The sequence below is a fragment of the Mesitornis unicolor genome, unplaced genomic scaffold (assembly GCF_000695765.1).
Source record: "Mesitornis unicolor isolate BGI_N332 unplaced genomic scaffold, ASM69576v1 scaffold50713, whole genome shotgun sequence".
Taxonomy (NCBI): domain Eukaryota; kingdom Metazoa; phylum Chordata; class Aves; order Mesitornithiformes; family Mesitornithidae; genus Mesitornis; species Mesitornis unicolor.
This window is the reverse complement of record NW_010177734.1, coordinates 35,676-57,572: the sequence shown is the minus strand read 5'-3', so window position 1 is coordinate 57,572 and position 21,897 is coordinate 35,676. Positions and strand designations below refer to the sequence as shown.

General features: G+C 39.9%; 1 protein-coding gene across 1 annotated transcript in view; it reads left to right on the top strand.

Moving 5' to 3' along the window:
- Positions 1–1,942: 1,942 nt before the first annotated feature.
- LRFN2 (leucine rich repeat and fibronectin type III domain containing 2) overlaps positions 1,943–21,897 on the top strand; it is a 33,368-nt gene continuing 13,413 nt past the window's right edge. The window contains exon 1 of the mRNA XM_010182178.1: positions 1,943–3,315. Within this exon, the coding sequence (XP_010180480.1) occupies positions 1,943–3,315 (1,373 nt within the window). The remainder of the gene's footprint in view (positions 3,316–21,897) is intronic.

The following is a 21,897-nucleotide window of genomic DNA, read 5'->3' as shown; positions in this document are numbered from 1 at the left end:
AATAGATATTATATTATTCATTCTTTTCACAGGGAGGTGGAGCAAAACCTGTTTAAAGAATTTTAAAAAATTACTTAAGTGATAGATTTTGTTTTGTATTTGATGTATTACTGGGGGATTAATAACTAACCTTTATAATTTCTTTTAATTATTATGACAACTGCGTAACTGTCATTTCAGCTGTGTGATGATGTGTAAATTATTGCAATGTGACTTTTTTGTGAAATGTATTTCTTGCGTCATGTGTTTGCTCAAGTTTGAGCGGCCTTGGAGTACTAATTACTGGGGTCATTATGAGACACTGTGTATTATCGCATCATGCATACAGCAGTAATACAACCAGCTTAGGCACAGGTGACTGTCTGCCATCCACTGCTTAGGCACTGGAGGGGCAATTGTTGAAGCATGAGGGCATCTCATTACTTCACAGAATCACGTAATATTAGGAGTTGGAAGGGACCTCAAAAGATCATCCAGTCCAACCCCCCATGCCAGAGCAGGATCACCTAGACTAGGTCACACAGGAACGCGTCCAGGCGGGTTTTGAATGTCTCCAGAGAAGGAGACTCCACAACCTCTCTGGGCAGCCTGTTCCAGTGCTCTGTCACCCTCACAGTAAAGAAGTTTTTCCTCAGACACTTACTGTGTCTTGACTGCTCTTGAGACATAAGTGCTGGAAATTATAGCCTGAATTGTGCCTGTAGCTACTGCCCCAAGTGAGGGGCTTGGAAACTACAGCACACCATCTTGGCAAAAAAGCACTTACAAAAGTATAACTTTTTGTCAGCCTACCCTTTCCTCAGTGGGAGAACGAGGGTCAGGGCAAGGTAGAGACACAAAGAGAACAAGTTTACCTATGTTCTGCACCTGTAGGAAGAAGGTCAGTGAACCTATGTTAGAAGATATTCTCAAAACTTAAGCAGGGATGCAACTTCTTCCAGCCACAATCAGCTCTTTGAGTCAGCCTGTAAAAACATTTTGTTTGTTCTTCAAATGGATGTCCCTTAGAGCTCAAACTGGAAAAGCATGTGAGAGCTGAAAAAAGGGAGAGATAATGCTGCAAAAACAAATGGGCAGGATGCAAGGGCTGTGGACACAGACAAGAACCTTGCTGTCAATACAACAGATAGGATTACAGCATGGGAGTATGAAGGCATCAGAAAACTTGTCAGGAGCCTAAGGTAACACAGGTTTCCCCTGCATCTCTTCTCTTTGGAGGTAGATAATGTCATCCTTCCCATAGGTTGGCTGAGTTCAGGGTGCATGCAGGTGATGATTATGCAAGCAATTTCTGCTTCTAATGCTGCCTGTCATGAATTTTATTATGGCTGGGCAAGTGAACTGACTTGCCCAGGAACTGGGCAGATAATTACATGGTCATTATTAACCACATTACTGAAGGATAAATATGCAGTTATTTTTATCCATAAAATCAACTCTTTCAACCCTAAGACTAATTCCAAATTATTATGCCGCAGTATGTAATTACTATAAGACAGCTTCTACCATCAAAGAAACAGGCATTATTCCAAATGAAATATTTCAGTTTTTTAAGTAAGCCATGCAATTTGACAGCAGAATCTTTCCTCTACCAGCTACCAAGTAAAAATTATAAATCTGTAATAAGAAAATTGGTAGTCACAATATATTATTACCAGGCACAAGCACCCACAATTCCTATTCCATTCAGATTTGGAACCAAAACCACCTTTTTTTTTTTTTTTAAGAAATGTGTTGTATGAAGAAATTTGTTGCTGTAACACTTAACTTTCCTATCCCAGGATGCTGATTGCTTTAGGTGTGACTCCTGAAAGAAGGCACTGTGAAGTCTCTCTAGAGGTAGATGTTAGGTAGAACATAAGAGGAAAGGTAGCTATATCATAACTGCTGATGTTCCTTGTAACTCTTTTCATTTCTTGCAGGTACTGTTGCGTGATTTACCATGGAAAAATTGCTCTGCAGCATCCTGGTGTTTGGAATGGCTGTCATGGTCAATGCTTGTCCCAAATATTGTGTCTGTCAGAACCTGTCTGAGTCTCTGGGAACTTTGTGTCCTTCCAAGGGTCTCCTTTTTGTGCCACTAGACATAGATCGAAGGACTGTTGAACTCCGTCTTGGAGGCAACTTCATTATTAATATCAGCAGACAGGATTTTGCCAATATGTCTGGACTTGTTGATCTTACTTTGTCCAGAAACACCATCAGTTACATACAGCCCTACTCTTTCACTGACTTGGAGAGCCTTCGGTCTTTACATCTGGACAGTAACAGGCTGCCTGACATTGGAGAGGATATTTTGAGAGGCTTAATTAACCTTCAGCATTTAATTTTAAACAACAACCAGCTAAGCAGCATCTCTGATGAAGCCTTTGAGGATTTTTTACTGACATTGGAAGACTTAGACCTTTCCTACAATAACCTCCGAAGCATTCCCTGGGAATCTATAAGGAAGATGATAAACTTGCATCAGCTCAGTTTGGATCATAACTTGATAGATTATATTACAGAGGGGACGTTTGCAGATCTTCAGAAATTGGCCAGATTGGACCTAACGTCTAACAGACTTCAGAAACTCCCTCCTGACCCCATATTTGCTAGATCTCAAGTAATTCCATTAGCCGTGACCCCTTTTTCTCCACCATTGTCTCTCAGCTTTGGGGGCAACCCACTGCATTGCAATTGCGAACTACTGTGGTTAAGGCGACTTGACAGAGATGACGATATGGAAACTTGTGCTTCTCCACCTGGTCTAAAGGGAAGGTATTTCTGGTATGTACGGGAGGAAGAATTTGTTTGTGAGCCTCCTCTTATTACACAACATACTCACAAGTTGCTGGTTTTAGAAGGGCAAACTGCCACACTGAAATGCAAAGCCATTGGGGATCCCACCCCCATCATTCATTGGGTGGCCCCTGATGACCGTCTCATTGGGAACTCTTCAAGGACAGCTGTCTATGACAATGGCACCTTAGATATCCTCATCACCACCTCCAAGGATTATGGAACTTTCACATGCATAGCAGCCAACGCTGCTGGAGAGTCCACTGCAACAATTGAGCTCTCAATTGTTCAGCTCCCTCATCTCAGCAATGGCACAGGCCGAGCAGCCCCACCAAAATCCAGGCTCTCAGACATCACCAGCTCCAGCAAGTCTAATCGTGGAGAAACAAAAGGCCCACCAGAAAGGGCTGTCCTGGTGTCAGAGGTGACCACTACCTCAGCTTTGGTCAAGTGGACGGTGAGCAAGTCGGCCCCTCGGGTAAAAATGTATCAGCTGCAGTATAATTGCTCGGATGATGAAGTCCTGATTTATAGGTAAGTGTAATTGCTACTTTGTATCCTGATGATGGCAGGGAGAGGAAAGTAGAGTATGACATCTTTTACACTTAAGTCAGTGATTTGACTTTGAACTGAGGTAGCACTTCTACCAGTAACATTAGCGGTGTCTGATAAATTTACCTTGTGTCTGTCAGTTTATCTGTTGGTCTATTCATCACTTTTCTAAGTCATACATTACAAATCCCCATAGTATTTATCCTGTAACAACAGTTGTTTTCTGTAAAATTTCCAATTTAGGAAAAAATGGTACTGCATTTGGTAGCCTCCTTACTAGGCTTAACAAAGAAAGAAAAACTTGACAGGCTAGAAGTCAGAAGTTTCCCTTTCCACCTCCTGTAGGTGGGATTGAAACATACTACTGAGAGAGGAAGCGACATGGGAGGAAGTTTGTGCTGTCTACCCATAACATAGGCTCTAATTATTCTGTGATTCAAGATTCAGGGTTGTTAGCAAGAGATTTTTTACCTATATGAAAAAGCTCATTTCTTACTTCACTAACATCTGTTTTACACAACTGTAATGACTGACAGCTTTGGAGTATTTAATGTTTTATACCATATTAAATCCAAGAAGAGATAGAGATAATTTCAAAAGCAAGCCCGTTCATTATGCTTCTCCAGTTCTACAACTCCTCCAACTTCTAATGATGTAAAGCAAAAGTCTTTCTTGCAGTGAACCTAACTGAAGAAGAAAGAGGCAATAAATGTTAGGCATTAAAAATGTGTAGGAAACTGTTTAACAGAACTGGAAAGCAGTATTACTATTTTTTCCTTCTGTCCTAGAAGAATGATTGATGTAGTGTGTTCATGCTAACGAGTCCCTGGAAACCACCTTTTCCTGCCTTTTTATTGCAGAGGCAACAGTATCAGATGCATTGAGCTGAGGTCTGACTTTGGATATATGTGAGACACCAGTAGAAGTCAGAATCTCAGGGCAAAATATAACCAAACACAAAAACTCCTACAGGTCTGTAAGTTTACTGAAACTACTAAAGAAAAGCTGGATCTGGTAGAGGGATAAAGGGATATGGGTTTTGACTCTAATTTGTTTACAAACTCTGGCCAAAACAAAGTCAAAACCATTAATTTCCTCAGTAGGTTTGAGATGATTATCTGCTGACCTCTAGACTACAATGAGAGCTGAGGTACCAGTTAAGTCACAGCCTCCAGATCCCAGACCAGACCTTGATTTTTTCTTCTTTACCATAATGTAATTTTCTTCAGCCTGAGAAAGTCAAAATGAGAGGTGGTAAATGCTAATGCAACATTTTTCACTCACCTGTCGCCTACAATGAAATCTAATTTTAAAGTTGTTTTCAGAACTGAATGTCAACTTTAGTTGACATGGACAAAATTTTGTGTCAGAAATACTTTTATCTCAATCATTTGTAGAACAGAAATAATAAAGTTATTTATTTAGCTACTCCAAACTCAGTCACTCTGCCAAAAGTAGGAATTTTGAACAGTAAATCCAAAGAACATTTTTTAAAAGGATATCTATTCAAATACTGAAAAGGTCTGGGGTAAATTCAGTTCTGTTCACTTCCATTTCTCAACTATAAAAATATGTTTAAGTAATCAAATCAATTAGAAGGTGCAAATTATTTGCTTTGTTCTGACTAACATAGTATGAAACTTATATGTTAGTTTTGGGTCTTGCAACTATGTGGAGCTCTGTAGAATGAAAGGATAAGATAAAACAAAGTAATGATAGAGTAATAGGAATAGAATGAAAGAAAATATGCTAGTGTCAGTTTTTCCTGAGGCAAACCTTTTGGCAAAAACTCAACAGTATTTAAGAATTTGAGCCCAGTGGAAGTCTGAAAAAATACTCAGTATGTCTATGGTCATATGACACTGTACAGTTAATTTGGCCCAGAGAACAGGAATATCCTTGCAACCAGAAGGAGATATTAACAGAGGTTGTCAGGTGTTGGAAGTGATTGAATGCGTTGATTTGCTGAGCAGAATGGGGATGGCCAGGGCAAATAAAATGAACAATGCAGAAGCAAAGACATGCAATCTGGTACCTGGAAGGGTAAGAATCAGGTGCCATGGGCAGAAATGAGAGAAAGATGCTATATTGCTAGACTGGTCTGGAGGAATAAGGAGCTGTCAAGTTGCCAGACAACTCTAAATTCTTATTCTGTTCCCAGTGAGGTTCTGGGCCTTTGTTGTTTTACTTGGTTGTGACTCCATTTTCCAGAAGCACAGCAAGGGCAGTGCTATTTCCATAAATCTCCCATCAGGCCTTTTTGCATATCCATTGATGATGCATAGCTGTTTTCATTCACAGCTTTCAAAAGCACTTCACCAAAGAAAACAAATTTTATTTCTCTACATATTGCATCAGGGAAAAATGAAGCATAGAAAGATGAAGTGAATGGTCCAGCATCTGGGAGTTAATCAGTGACACTCATAATACCAAAACCAGCTCTTATGACTTTCAGCCAGGGAACCACTCAGTCCCTTAGAGTTAATTAACTAAAGCTGTTTTGCTTTAATTGGTCAGATGCATGTCACTGCAATGAGCATGTAGAAAAACCTAAGGGAAAAGGATTTCTACGGCACTCTGCTCTATAAAATGCTGTGTGTATGCTAAATGGGATGTGATACTGCTTAGCTGCTAAAATGATGGGCACTTAATATACTTTTAAGATATGTCAGTATGTCAAGACTGAGGCACAGTGGCAGTATTTGGCTTGAAGGAATCTTGCCTTACCAGTAAGAAATGTATGCACAAAAGACAAAAGTTTGCTGCTTTCTCTGCTAAGAATTTTTCATGAACATTGCACTCGTAGTCAAAAGTGTTTAAGAGCATCAGATTTATACCAGTTCAACTTAGACACTGGCATACTTAATTCAATTTGAAAAAGGGATTGAACTGAAATATAAAAATCTGGAAAATAGTTTCTTTGGACCTCAGTTTCCCATCTGTAACCTGGGGTGACAGTGCTTGCCTAGGGATAAACACATCAAAAAATATTGTAGAATCAAGAACAGAAATAAATTAATAGGGAGGCTGTTGCTTTGAAGTTATTGTGTAGTCTGCAGCAACAGGGATAGTCATGAATGATTAAGATAGAGCATTACATAACTGCAGCACTTGAATTCAAGTAAAGCATCTGGGGACAGAGATCGTGTCTTTTTTATGTGTAGAGCACCCTACATGATGTGGGACCAAATCTCAGTTTTGGCCATCGGGCATTGGTGTAATATATAAATTCACCACTATTTCAAAAGATGAATAAATCTGCAAGTGTTTTGTAGAACTTCCCAGGTCATACTGAGCCTGCTGGCTGTGTTTTGAATTAAAGCAATGATGCAGTCACTTAAAAATGTGCATCTGAAGTGCAACGCTTCCATTAGATTTATAAGAAATTTAGTTCTGTATTATTTTGTGGTATTTCATACTAAAAGTGATAAAAACAACTGCACGAATTAAGAATTACTGTAGCACTATAGTCTCCCTAGCTTATAAATTCAGCACTGGGGGAAAAAAAAGTATTTTAAATATCTCTGAAAGCTTATTTTTTCCATATATATTTTATGTAGTAGGCAATCTAAGCATTAAAATATGAATAAATGGCTCCCCATCTCCAGTCTATTTAAACAAAGGTGTCACAGATTTGATTACTTAAACAATATAATAATGATTTACACTTATACAGCTCCTTTTACAGCAAGTGCTTTACAGACTCGCTGAACAGAGATCTCTCCACCAACCATCACTACCCTGTCACCTCTCAGTTAAATATTAGCTGCTGTTTGGCAGTCAGGTGATAATGCAACTCCATTTTATGGCCAAAAATATATCTTTGGTGCTTGCACTCATGGATAGTTTAAGCTAGGTAGGAAGTAATGAAAGACTGAAACTAAGGAAGCCCTGCCCTGTTGTTGTTAGGGCAAATACTTTCAACAGGCTAATGCTGAAGTACAGAATAATTATTTCTTTTTTCTCTGAGGAAAGTTAGAAATACATAGTTCTGGTAATTTCAGAAAAGGCAGAAGATTCATTTATTCCAAAAGGCCTAAACGTGTATCCTTACTTGTGATTTGGACAGTGCATTCATACAGATGAAGACTTATGGGTAAAAGCCTGCCACTCTTGTACCCCTTTTTCAGTTTCACCTTTGTCTCCAACCTATCTAGGCACTGACCTTCCTCCATGGCTCACAACTGGTGCAAAAACCCCTTCTCAGCCTCAACTCGTGAGCCGAGCTATTCCTCTTGCATTGTATCCAGGATACAAACCTTGATTTGGTCAAAGCATTTATATATTTAACCAATGAATAAAACAACCACTGGGAGAGAGGACATCACATGAAGACATTAATCATCATTTATTAATAATTTGTATTTGACAAGTTGAAACAGCAACTGTATAAAAATAAAAAAATGAAGTCACAGTATCAACGGGAAGCAAAATTTATATAAGCAGAGCGGGGGAAAGTCTAATGTGGACCTTTGGTACTTCAGGTCATTTGAGAGGTTTGCAGCAGTAGTGTGCACTGACTTCTAGAGGACCCTTAGCAAGCACAAGTTTGCTGAAAGGCATCAGACATAATGAAGAAGCTGCTTCACAGAAGCAGGTATTCTGGGACTATGGAGTGTTATTTACTTCTGCTGAAAAGATTTTCATCTAGTCTTTTTTTTTTATTCTGTCTTGTAATGGGAGAAATACAGGGATAAATGCTATTTTAACGTTGTTTGTTTGTTTGCTTGTGCTTTTTTCTTTTTTCTTTTTTTTTCTCCATTTGCAATATAAGAAACCTTTGAAGAATAGGAAAGAAGTTGCAGAGAAAATGACAGAAATCATGTGTATCTCCAGATAATGAAGTGCAAAGTAGAAATAGAAAATATGAAATATAAATGTAAAAAAAAAGTGTAAATAAGCAAGATTTAATGTAGATGTACGTCTTAACATTGTCACTAAAGTCATTCTAGATTATTGTGACAAACTGTCATCCACTTGGTTCTTGTACAGAAACTGATGAGAATCCATTGGTGGGAGTCAGTCCAGTTCATCACAAGCAGAGGCAGATCAAGCAGGCAGTACCCAGACTAATATTTTCTTGCTTGAAAACTGCCACAGAAAGTAAAATTACAAAATGGCCGCTTATCGCAACAGGAGATATGTTCCCCCTGTGTGAGAGCATGTGAGAGGGTGCTTGCATTCCTGCTGCCACACTGCCTCAGCCTCAGCGGAGCAGAGACGGGCAGGACAGCACCCACCTTTTGCTGGCTTGGAGACATTACCATTTCCTTTAAAGTTTAACAACTGTCCAATAACGTTTAGTGAGGTATGTGGAGAGTTTATATGCTAAAGCTCTACCCCCGAGCTCTGCCTCAGGAGCTGAATACAAAGGCAAAGAGCCTGATTCTCATCTCAGCCTTTGTTGTGATGCTGGGAAGTAACCCCATCACAATCAGGGGTGGTGCAGTGGGTGGAAAGGAAACCAGAATCCGTTTTCAGCATAAGACAGCAGTAGTCCTGTTTTATCTCTGCTGCTAATTATTTATTTAGCTCACCAAAGGCTCAGTATTTTTACTTGAGGGGAATTCGGGATGAACTTATGCTTGCCCATAACATCTGCTGCATCCCCTCTCTCAGCTGCTCCAAACCCAAAAGCCAGGAGCTGTCCACACCCATCAGTTCATTATCCAGCTACACATCTAATGTCAGAATGAACTATTGAAATAAGATTTTGATTAAGCTTCAGGTGAGTCAATAATCTGATGTCTAAACGAAAAGTTTTAGAATATTCAGATTCATACTGTTCCTGAATATTAAGAAGCCAGCACACAGCTGCAGAATTACCACTATCTTTCCTATTTTAAATCTAGGGCAGTCTTATAGCAGTTCATGTGCTGCTCTGTGCAAAAAAAACTGTTGTCACTTGCTGGCTGCTTAACAGGAACAACCTCCCATGTCATTTGTAGTCATGCAAAGTAATAATAGTTAGCACTGATAGTTACAAATGTTAACTGATCAAACGCTTGATTGAAAGTTTGACTCAAAGCCCTCAGAAATAAGTACGCACCATTGGTTTCGATAGGCTTTGGTTCAGCCTGAAAATCTTGCGTTGCTAAATATGGGTTATAAATCTGACTTGGGGAATAACATCAGACTTGGATCAGGGCTTCACTGTAAGCATGTACGTATACAACAGAGGTGTCAGCTCCTTAAAGGAATAGTGAAAAAAAAATGAGCCTTGATTTCCTCCATAGTTTGTATATGTAATGCACATTTAAGTACCCAAGATGCTCCACCTGACTGAGTTTTCACTTCTTCAGCTGATGCCTGCAGCAGGTTCCCAGTACTCCTTGCCTCTCCAGTGCTGATCTGTTGAGTTCCAGGTGGTGTCAGAGATCCACTCTAACCCCTTCCTCATTTTGGCTCACAGCTACTGACATCTGGATCCTTTTAAGATATATGGAAAAAGTATCAGTGACCACAAAGTGTGACAACTACTCCTAGCCTTTCTAAATTTGTACCTGAGAACTTCCTCCCTCTCCTCACTTTACCCTTCATTTTAACTGGTACACTAGCAATCCAGGCAATCTCCAAACTACTAAGAAATCTCATTCCAGATGACCCTATAATAAAAGTAGTGACTGAAAACTGCCTGCTTGAAGAAGAGGATTTTTTATTTTTATCCACAAGTGTTTTACGAGAGAGTTATAAATGCAAAGTAGAGGCTTAAAAGCTTATTGTTTTCCTAAAACATATTGAGTGTCTCAAATTTGCTGTGCTGGTTTGAGATCATTCTGCTTAACTTAGCTCCCACTTGCTCACGCGCAAGCTCCAGGCTGTGGGTAGGTGAAGCAGGGTGCCTTGGCAGCTCCTACCTCCCCAGCCATCTGACACCCTACCCCATACAGCTCCTATCTGAAGTCACAGGAAGCCTTTTTACTGATTTCAAAGCTGTCTTTGTTTTAGATTTTTGGTAGGAGGGACTTGGAGAAGGGCATCTGTTCCTCCTGCAGAAGGTTCTTTGTACTCCTTGTCTCTCCAGTACTGAATGGTTGAGCTCTGACTGCAGGCATTGTTTGGGGGTTCATGCAAGAAATTATGTTTAATTTCTTCTATCAAATCCATGAGACACGATAAGGAGGATGGCAAAGGCAGAATAACTCAAAGTTACACAAAGTCTAGTGTCTTATTTCACTGCTGTAGCTGCAGACTCACCTATGTAATTGCTTGCTTTGAATTTCCTGTTATACCCTCTCCCTCTCATACCAGGCTTGCTGCTTGTATGCTCAGGTTGTTTTCAGAAAAACTGTACTTTTTTGTACAGTGATTGCACTGGTTAACCCTAACATGCGATAGCAGTGATACAGCTTATATCCTTAGAGAAATGACTTAAGACTCACCATTTGAAAAATACAGACACAGCTCTGGAAAAAATAAAAAAGAAAGATATACAAGTCTAAATAAATTATACAGTAAATCTTCATTTTCATTAGCTCTTACAAGTCTGGTTATTTTTTATTTGCCTATAATAGATAGATTTTCTGAGCAAAATATATAGACTCAGAGCGAGGGAAAAACCACTGTTTTCAGGTGATCCAGTTCATGGTGAATTTTTTTCTCATTTAAACTTATTTTGAGGTTTTAATTGAGATGTTGATGGTGAGTAATCTTTGTGTTAATGCTCTGGTCAGGAAAGAATGAGAGGAAGATTTCAGACAGGCTGAGGAACTTAAAACTTGAGGCACAAATCAGCTTCATAATCCATGTAATTTTTTGAGTATTATTCTTGTAGGTTTTCAATGAAGGTTTGTACTACAAGAAAGTAATTTTTCCTTTTTTTTGTTCTTAAAAGGGAACAGGAGAAATGTATCTCAAATTTTTAATGGTAAAGAAGGATGGATGCAATGGGCGTCTTTGAAAACATGATATGGGTTATTTTACTGTCATATTACCCTTTTCCCCCACATGTGTCTTGTTCGACAGTCTGATATTAAGGCAGTACAGATGTGTACCCTGTAATCCATAATAATCTGTAATACGACCTAGCACAAAGGTTTGGTAATCCAGTCCCATCTTAGGATAACAGGCTGGTACTGCAAACTAAATAAACCTTGAAAATATAATGCAATTGAGAAATTTCTGTGTTTAAAATGAAATGTTCTGATTTTCATAGCAGATTAAAAGAAGCCCAGCCAGCAGGCTGATTGACCCTATTGCCACAGCCCTCCTGATGTCTCAGAGTCACAGCATGATCACATTAGGTCCTAGAGCATTCGATGACAATCTCACCAAGTGACACTGCCCAGAAAAGAAATGGGAACTCGCTTCAGCCTTTGGCAGAGGGCACTGTAGAGTGGAAGAAAAATCACCTGTGTGCCTCAGCAATAGGGAAGGCTGCACTGGTGCTGAACAAGAGAGAGAGGTACCTAGCTTGGCATCCTTGGATGAGAAAGGGCTTATTGATTAGAGGCTACAGCCGTGCTTCAGGATGGCTGAAAAGTCCCAGTAGACAGCAAGGTAAGGCTACACCATAACCATCTTCTGTTCAGCTGCTCCTGGTTTACAGATTAGTTTATTTACAGAGATGAACGATTTGAAACAGCCAGCACTAGGTGTGAATTTGTTCTGAATTTGCCCATCTGTCCTCCCTCACCCCTTGCATCATTTTGAATTTTCCTGGGTTTAAATGTTTAATATATATATTACCTCATAGTTTACTCCATTTTGACCAAAAAAAAAAAAAAAGCTGTTTGCTCAACCCAGAACTGTTTAAAAATTATTTGTTTATTTAATCGGCTTGTACTGTGGAACTGGTTCTTATGCAGATATCCCAAACCGTGCTTTGCATACTTCTTGGAGTGGGGATTGCACAGGCAGTAGCTGCCCGATAGACATATGGGCAGCTGACAGCATCAAAGCACTCCACCAGCAGCTCTGTTGTCTGGCAGATTGCCTCGGAGAGTCAAGCTTGACGAATCGGTCCTTCTGCCAGTGCTGGGAGGGTGGGGGACGTCTGCATCTCATCTCCAAAAGGTAGCATGAGAAAGACACATGGCAGAGGTTGCTGAGCATCCCTGCACTCTGTGCTGCAGTGTCCAAACTAACTTGAACCTTGCTAATTTTGAGTATATAGAGGCAGAATTTCAGCTTGGTTGCTATGGGGCAAGGATAGGTCACTAGTATGGTGCCCACTCTTCTCTGCATGCAGAAGTTCACAGCGTGGGAGTGTCATGGGGAGGAATTTGGCAGCATTGCCAATGTTTGGCAATGGGAAAAGGGAGGAGGAATGAAGGTAGCTAGTTTGTAACCAGCCTGTCTCTCTGTGCCTCTCCCATTTCACCCCTAAAAGGGAGCCAGATGTTCACCTAAGCTGACCAGGGAAGGGAGCCAAGAGGACCCCTGCTACTCTCATCCACCCCTTGATCTTTGCAGCCTCCTCTGGTTGCTGTTTCAGTCAGTGACATGGCAGTGCTCTGCTCTGAGCAGGCTGAAGAAGGAATGGCCACCATGGAAGGAATCGTCTTCAGAACCTGGCTCCTCCCGTCCAGGGCCCCATAGTGCCTGCGATGGCTGTCACAGACTGCTGACTGAGCAGCCCCATCTTCTCTGGGTACAGTCAAACAAACCTCCTACACCCTCAGTGGCAGTAGCGATGCTGCAATCTTTCTGGTAGAAAAACAGTGCAGAAGTGCCTCTAATAGACGCTTGGGTCTTGTATGATCTGCTTAGGCAGATGAGCCACATCAAGGACACAGGGCTACATGTATGGCTATTTTTTTTCTCTGGGAACCCTAATGTCTTTTGTGAGGTGAATGATTCATGCCTGTGAAGAGTGTTAACAAAAGGCTTAGGGACTGCAACAGTCTCATTTCAGGGCTTAGTACTGAACCTTTGTACCACACCAGGTTGGAGTGGGATGAAGAGGTGGCAAGACCTTGCTATACAAGATACCTAATGGAAGCACAGGAGGTTTTAGCTATTTTTTTGTTTTTTTTTTTTATTTTTCCCATTAAAACATAATATTGCTGTTTGTTTCACCTCTTCTCTTTGTTTTCCCCATTCAGGCTCTCTCATGGTAGATAATTATATTGGCTGTGATTTAATTAGTTAATTATGCCAGAGCTGGAACATTTTTCAGAGTAAATCCTTTTATTGTTCTTAAACAGCCTCTATTTGGGTTTTCTCCTAGATTTTTCTTTATATTTCATTGTGTGGTAGCACAGGTGCTTATGACTGGTTTCACTGAGGTTTACATATATGCTGGTTATCCAAGTGGAGTGAAAAGAATAGCACTTCGGAGTAGTACACTGACACAAAACTTCCTGCAAAATTTGGTTGGTATTTTGGCTTTAGTGTAGAAAATAATAATAATAATAATGATACAGCTTTACTCCAGAAAAAGAGATTTTAACCTTCATATTAACACCTTTAAAGGACACATTTTATCCAGCAAGTATAAATCTTTTTGAATTTGGCCTTTGCATTTCCACACAAACAAACAAACAAACAAACAAAGTCCCTTTTCCTTAGCAGGCTTAGTTTGTCAGCATATAAATCTTCCTCCTGTTGCTAGCTGTACTGCAGGCAAGGATTTAGGTGCTCACTGAGGTGCTGAACCAGAGGTGAAAGGAATAAAAGCTGACTGGTCTTTCCTGAAAAACCCAAATAAGACAAGTAGTAACACAGAGAAGCAACTAAGGAAAGCTGCCCCGTGGCCTGGTTAGCAGAAATAGTGGTAAGGTTTATGTTGCTGTAGCGTGGAATTGTAACATGTGTTTTCTCGTGGTTCCCAACTCAGGCAAAGTCCTACAACTTCTAGTCCAAACCGATGTAACTTTGCAGTGGCTATGGCTGATCACACTTATTTATCTCTTGCTATTTCATAGCTGTCCATTTAGTGTCACTGGATGTTATCCAACTATTGAAGCTGGTATTGAGCTGAGTCTTAGTAAGACTTTTTGCTGTCTCACTTCTTTCATTGTGTGTATGTGGGATTGTGCTGTAGACATTTTTCTTCTTTCTTCTTTCTTGGCATGCCTTGTATGTAACTAGTCACAGTAACAGGACTTTGATGACATGTTTGGGAACATGCATTTACTATGAACTTAGTCAGGATTGTGCTTCGGCTCAGACAAGCTATGACTTTACAACTGCATGGCACTGAGAAGTTTCCAGCTTTGATAGTCATTATGGGGAATCACCTCCTGACAGTTTGCTGGTCCCCATACTGTTCCTAGTTAAGACTGGATGAACATGCTTGCTGAGCTTCACGTCCATCAGTTAGTGAAAAAGTGTACATCTGCACTAAGTTAAAACTTGTTTTCTACCTGTTTTGTTTACACTATTTCAGTCCAGAAGCTTTCCATATTTTTAGAGAAGCAAAGAGAGCCCAGGAAAAGCCATAGAAGAACAATCCTTCCTGCTTAGAGAAAGGATTGTGCCATTTTCTCTCTTCTGCTGAAGCAGGTTAAGCTTGTTGATGACAACGAGGCATATACTCAAAAAAGCTGCAAGCTGCGTTTCAAAGCAGGTCACATTACTAGTTCCCAATCAAGAGCTGTCATACTGGGGAAATTTTGAAGCTATTGCCTTAGTTTATCTAAAGCAAACCTTAATCTCTGCTGTGTGATGAAAGAGATCCACAAAGTAATTGTTTCTTGCATTGAACAAGAGGTAGATTTAAATACTAATTAAAAAAAACCCTGACAAAAACCAAAACCATACTAGTAAGTCTCACATTCATTGCAGCAGCATGCAACATCTGTCTAGCACATCCTCCAACCACCTACCACTGCACAGTTATGAAGAAGCAAACCATATATCAGCTCAATTTTATTTTCTATCCGTGTTTAAAATGGAACAAACCCTGGAATATCTGTCCCATGGGAAATCCTAATATTACAACATCTGTTTCTGTCAAGAATCAGCCTGAAAATTCTCCAAAACAGTTGCTTTGTTTGCTTATGGAAAGAAAACTTGAAAAGTGTTTCATTAGGGAATGTGGAACTGTTGCTATCAAACTCTCTGTGGATGCTACAGCTTTGGGAGTGACAGCCCAATCCCCACCATACATCATGCCCCTTGGGCAGTTTTTCTCCTCCTAGATGCAAAGCTCCCTAAATTAATCACTCTCACTTTGCTCTCTCTGCCTTCACCATGGAGGATGTCCTTCCCCAAATATTATCCCTTCTTTCAGCCCCTGTAGGGGTGAAGGGATAGTCAGGATGTACAAGAAGACAGGACATCTCTCTGTGGGAAAGGAGCAGAGGACGTGGGGGGGAGCAGAGGGGCTGGAAGCAGAGCACCCCTCACAGGTGCCAGGGAGAGGAAAAGCATTGTCGCTCCCCACAGCTGTAGCTTTCATTTTAATTTTCCTGGCAAGAGGCAGGAAAACCTGGATGTGTTTCATTTGAGGTAGCCGACCAGCTTTGCCATCACAATACCAAGGTTTTGCTAAATGCATCTGGTGTTAGTGCCTGTGTGAGCTTTGAACGCTTGGTCCATGAGACATCCAACTAATGCAAATTACTTGTGCATGTCACACAAGCTAACTCAGGAAGGGGATGATTTGGTGTGAGTAACGAATCCTTCTGCCAGACAGAAACCGAGTGGCTCTGCCTTACACAGCTGCAGCTGCAGGAGCTGAAATCCTCCAGCTGCAATTTGTGTCCTGGGAGCCATAATGTTTTTCAGTCTTTCTCCAACACTAGCAATAGATGCCACGCTTGTCCCATCCCAGCTGCACCCTCTCCTCTGAAGTTTGCACTTTGGTGAAACAGTAAGCCTCACATGTTTTCAGATGTTTTGCTTAATTTTGGACACATGAGGTTTTGTCTTTTTCCATCACAGTGACAGCACAACTTACCAGGTGACATGTATTGCTGTTTATCTGCAGTGCTGTCTCTTACATGTTGTTTTAATGACAAAAAGGCAGCGAACTGCACAACATTTAGCTAAAGGCAGAGGAATGAAGATGAAAGATACAATATGAAAAGGGTGACATATGAACACGTAAAAAGGTGCATGAAGGCAAAGGGATTAATTTAGGGTAAAAATTCTTTATTTTTCCTCTCCCTTCCCAAATATAAATTAAATGTAACTTTGCTTAATGCAGTCCCTATTTCTTTTGATTTTGTTCACCTATGGATTTTGCTACAAATCAAGAGCTGACTAGAGCTAAGCTAGTAAGTCACTACAGATCACTTGTCTGGACTGGATCATCTTTTGTCACTTGCAATTTAATCCATGACAAAACTGAGATACCTTCAGCTTTATTTTCTACTCAGAATTATCAAGCTGAAGGTTTTGTGAGACTTTTTGCTAATTAGTGTAATTATGGGAGCTACAAGTTTTGACTTTTCTGTGCAGAGATTTCTTTGTTTAAAAGTTTCTGTTACATTATTTGGGACTGTGTGTTATGATCTGACTGTCTGGTTATCCTTATTTTCTCTCTTTTCACCCCACTATTTTGAGAAAATATTTATGATAACCATTATTTTACTGAGCACAGTACATAGGATATGGTCTTGTGAGTCAACATGGGATGTTCCTGATACATATATCTATCATATACATAATGGTAACTACTCTTAAGATAATCAGAGGTGCCATAAAGGCTCAGAGAAAAGAAATGCAATATTGCTATCAAAGATAGGTTAACACACAGTTATCTAAAAAATTAGTATTTTCTTTATTCCAGCACAGGGGTAACATGAGGTGCTTTCTTTTGCTGTAGAGCAGACCAGGAATGGAAGCAGAACAGCCTTTTCTGTGGTTTCCAGTCCTATTTTGCATCCTCAGAAGCCATGGAAATTTCACTGCTGTTCAGCCAGATTTGGATAAGAACCAACACTTTGCAGAAACTGACTAATCAAAGAAATACTCAAGCTTTTTTAAAATTAGACCATTGCTAGTTCTAAATATCTATAGGTAGAACAACTCAAAAGGACGTAAATAATTTTCAACCCAAATTAAAAGTGAAATTATACAGCATGTAAGAAAAATATGTAGGAGATAATAGTCTATTGCACTAAAATTTTAAAGGTTTTCACTGAAAAATCAGCAGTAAAAAAACAGCTTCCTAAGCTCTCCTTTTGAAAATAGATAGCTGAAAAGGCTGATTTTTTTTTTCTTGAACTTGTGAACACACTTATTAAAAGTATAAGATGCAAATAAAACTACTTCATTTTAATATATTTATTTTTCAAAATAAACCACAGCTTCTGAGAACTATGGGAGACCTTTTTGTTATGAGACTTGAAAAGCTTTGTTAAACTTCAAAACAGAATTTTATGGTGTGTAGCTGAGAGTTCCTACAGTTAGCATTTTGTCAATCTCAATCTGTCTTCTGTTTTGCTTCTGAAAAAGCTGTGTAGCTGACAACCTACACCAACAGACTGCCTGGCTCCCCAGGAGAGGTTTACGTACCACCGAGCTCCAGCATCTAGTTTAGATGGTAACTGAAGGAGGGTAGTCCTTCCTCCTTTGTACTGGTAGATTCTGGGCTCTGGTCAGTCAGGAAGGTGGAGCTTTCAGTGGCTGAGCCATTTGTAGATGATGCACTAGCCTAAACATAGTTCAGCTCTCTCTGATACACAAATCTTTCTACAGAGCTATCAGAAATAACTTTTGGTGGCTAAAACCGGCAGATACATCTCTGAATGACGTGACTGATACACTACTCCCATAGGCAGTCCTTTTGAAGTCTGGTTCGTGATGTTATTATACAGCTGCTTTTGGGATAAATCGTGTGCTTCAGAGTGCACTTCCCAGCACCAACTGCAAATGGCATGACTGCTGTAGATACAGATACCATGGACAATAAGCGATGTCTGCCTGTATGACATTTTCTTCCCTCAAAGTGAACAGCAGTGAATAAAGTATAGAAAATTAAAATAACCAGCCTTAAATTACTTCTCTGATTTCTCCTATCAGTGATCTGCTTCCCCCCCTTCTTGTGTTACATGCACATATTAATCTGAAAACTATAGCATGACTTGTGAAGAAACTCCTACAGAGCTGACAATTTTTTGTTAGCTTGGAAGGATTTATGGATTTATCTGTTCCAGGGATGTTCCATCACTCTCAAATGCTGAAACTTTGAGTGAGTTATGGCCCTGAGGAGAGTGAAATGCGACAATCAAGCATTGGGAGCAATGGGATATCCTCCATGGGCATCATGGGCCATTGTCAGTAGATCACAGAACTGCTGTTGACCTTGAATGGAGAAAAATAAAGCATAAAGGTCATCTTTATTTCATCTACACAACAAAAGTTTTGAAAATGTCTTGTCGTGAAAGCATTAGAGATCTGCTACACAAAACCCTTGAGCTGAATGATACTGGCTCCCCCCTAGACTTTCTAATGAACATAGTAATAGTAGAGGCACCTTAGAGCTGAATAGTACTGGAGACACAGTAACTAACATGCTGAGCTGAAAAGACATTGGTTTTACATTCTTTTGTGTTCACATGGTCCTGTGACATTCAGAAAAAGCTTCTTAATATTTGAGGGTTTTTTTCTCTGTCTCTGGTAATAGCATACACAAGTACCTCACAGACATAGTCATGTTTTAAGTGGAAGTAGCTGGATACAAAACAAATGACTTATCTCTGGACACTCCAGTGCTGGCTTTAAATATCTGAGACTACCTTACTTTTTCTAGTAAGGCTGATGAAAATAACAGGTACTGATCATTTCAGAGACTCCTAGAATGAAACTCTGGTAAGCAACCTTAAGCAATGTCCACTAGTGCAGAAAGCACATGCCAGAATCAAAGTCTCTGTCTATCATTGTTTATTCCCTGGGTAAGATTCATTACGCTTGAATTCATTAAGTCTCTCCTATCCTGTTCCTCTGAAATCTTTTCAATGGATTTTTATCTCAGCAAGATTCAGCTTACAAGCAACATTTGTTCCTGTGGGTAGACTGAGAAGAGAGCATTATGATATTTTGCACTAGTCTGCAAAGAAGGAAAAATGTGAAGATGTATACTTCTCTCTTGTAGGGATGCTCTTTGCTAGCCAATCCCTTGGAGAGTTGCATCCAAGGATATTTTGAGCATTGCAGACACATCTTTGCCTTTCAGCCTGTTTCTGTAGGTCTGCTTTTGTCATGCCTTAGTAAACTTTTGTGTGGGCAACTACAGTAGCCATTGATCTACCAAGCCTTAAATCTATTTTAGCCAATGCACCTGTATAGGACTGTTTTAGAGCCAAGAATAGAGCCAGGTGTTTCTTCAACTCAGAGTAACTGTCTCTTGTATTTTTTAAAGGATTTCCTTTAGAGTCTACTCTGGTTAGATACTTTAGGATATTGGTTAAAGCATTCTGAAGTCCTCAAAGTATTTGTCTAAAACTGTAGTGAGTGCCCATGAAATAATGACTTTTTGCTTTCAGCACATAGATCTCTCTGAAGATGTTTATAGGTTCTTGAGAGAAACAAACCCTCTAATCTGAGAAGTTTTCTTTGGGATAAAATATCATGCTAACATCTGTCTCAAACTCAGAGCAGCATAGAAAGTCATAACTTTGAAAATCTGTTTACAGGTTGCTCTCTTCAGAGACAAAAAATTGTGGAATAATGTCAACAAATACTCTGGAATCTGAACTTCATTCTTATGGGGGATGAATCCAGACAAATCTAGGATTATGAACACAGAAAGGAGGATAACTTTTGTATATTTGGTTTTTCATCTTACACAACTAGTCTCTGGCAATAGAACGGATCCACGTTTGCTGAGCAATACATTAAAGGACAGTTGTAATGGGAGTGGGCTTTTCTCTCTCAAGGAATCATAAGCATGTTGAAAGCAGGAGACAGAAAAATGCTGAATGTGAGCAGTTTGAGAAAGAAAAAGAAGCGCTATCTTCTAAATTCTCTTTTGGGGAACGTGTGATAAGTGATCCATACAGATACACTCCTACAGGATAACCCTTTTTTTTAGGCTGTACCATATGTTCAGGAGCAGCAATCACATTTGTCTTCGTGCTGAAGGGAGGATGGAATGATTCATTCCAGAGCAAGATAAAAAGAATAAAAATCCACAAAGGAGTGGATTCAGAAATATGTCTATGAATGTTTCAGGACACTTTAGAGAATCAAGAGACCAGTATCTGCAGAGTGCACATGAGAAAAAAAGACCTAGGTGAAACCTGTGGCAGGTCACCATATATTTACACTGTGGAATGAGAAACTGCACTGATGGTTACAAAAACATTTCCCTCCATTCACCTTTTCTTTGACACTACAAAAAGTTGCCAGCATGGTCATTAAAAAGCAACTAATTTTCTGAAGCATAGTTACGAAGTTTAGTCATGACAGAATAAATTAATTTCTGCCGTTGAGGTGCTAAAACCAATTAAGCATTCTTCAATATTTCACTCGAATTTAATCACTGTGAGTGAGAGTTATACCTTCATTAGGTGCACAGTCACATGAATTTAGGACAGGCTATCTGTGACTTGTAGCTTATAGTCAGGCTAACGTGGAAGAGAAACACACATATTGTGGGGTATCATTTGGTTCTGTCTGTAGTTTCTGTTGGCTGAGATATGTTAATTTTAGTCTGCCCACAAGGCACATTAGATAGTAACTTCTCCAAATTATGTAAAAGACAGCATCCTATAGAAGTTTTCTGCAGTGCCACAGCTATCTCCACTTAATCTCTGAAGGCAGCATTTTTCAATTATCAAATAATGATTTGTGGCACCATCACAGTAGGGCAACTATTTCCCAAGTCAGGTCTTGGAAAAAGATTCTCCCTGAACATGGTGAGATAGTACACATACCTGCAAACACTGGGGACTGTGGAAACAAAGGCAGCTCTGAAGCAGACTTTAAGGACAAAAGACATCTCTTGTTAGACCATTCCCATTTTGCTTGTTTTGCTACATATTTTGAGGGAAATGTTGGCATTCCTCTTACAGACAAATGGGTACAGGCTGCATCCTCCCCCTTGTTCAGCCAGAGTAGCTGTTCAGGAGGTTTGCAGCTTCATTTCTTCTGCTGGTGACTCTCCCTCCTTCTGTCATTTTGGTGAAGCAGAGAATTAAGGAAGGAAATTAAACTTAAAAAAAACCCAACAAACCCTTTTCTCTAAAGCTGGCTGACTTTCCCAGCAAGAAAGTAGGAAAGGTCATCTCATCAGTCAAGATGCTCAAATCTAGCTCTAATTCTCTCCTCAAGCAAAAAGACAGACACTGTGCCTTGCTGAAGTCCTGCCTCAGACTGATGGTAGTGCCTATTCATATTCCACATTGCATGGACAGCATTGTTTTGGTGCAACCTAGGAAGGGACCTCAATCATCATTTAAAGAAGAGAACTTTAAGGCCAGCAGCTGTGTATCAAGTGGTCAAGAGGCAAGTTTAGGATTCCTCCCAACCTTGCCCACTGCAGAGAAGTCAAAATCAACATTTTTGCCAGTGGAGCAAAGCTTTGCAGGACTTTGAAAGGGAGTAAAGTTCTTCTCTACTTTATTCCCTTGCTCTAACACTCTGAGCTGCACTCCAGTACTTCTGGGATGATCATTTATCGAGAAAAGATGGGAAAATGTTTTACTGAGAGCAACAGATTGTGTTGTT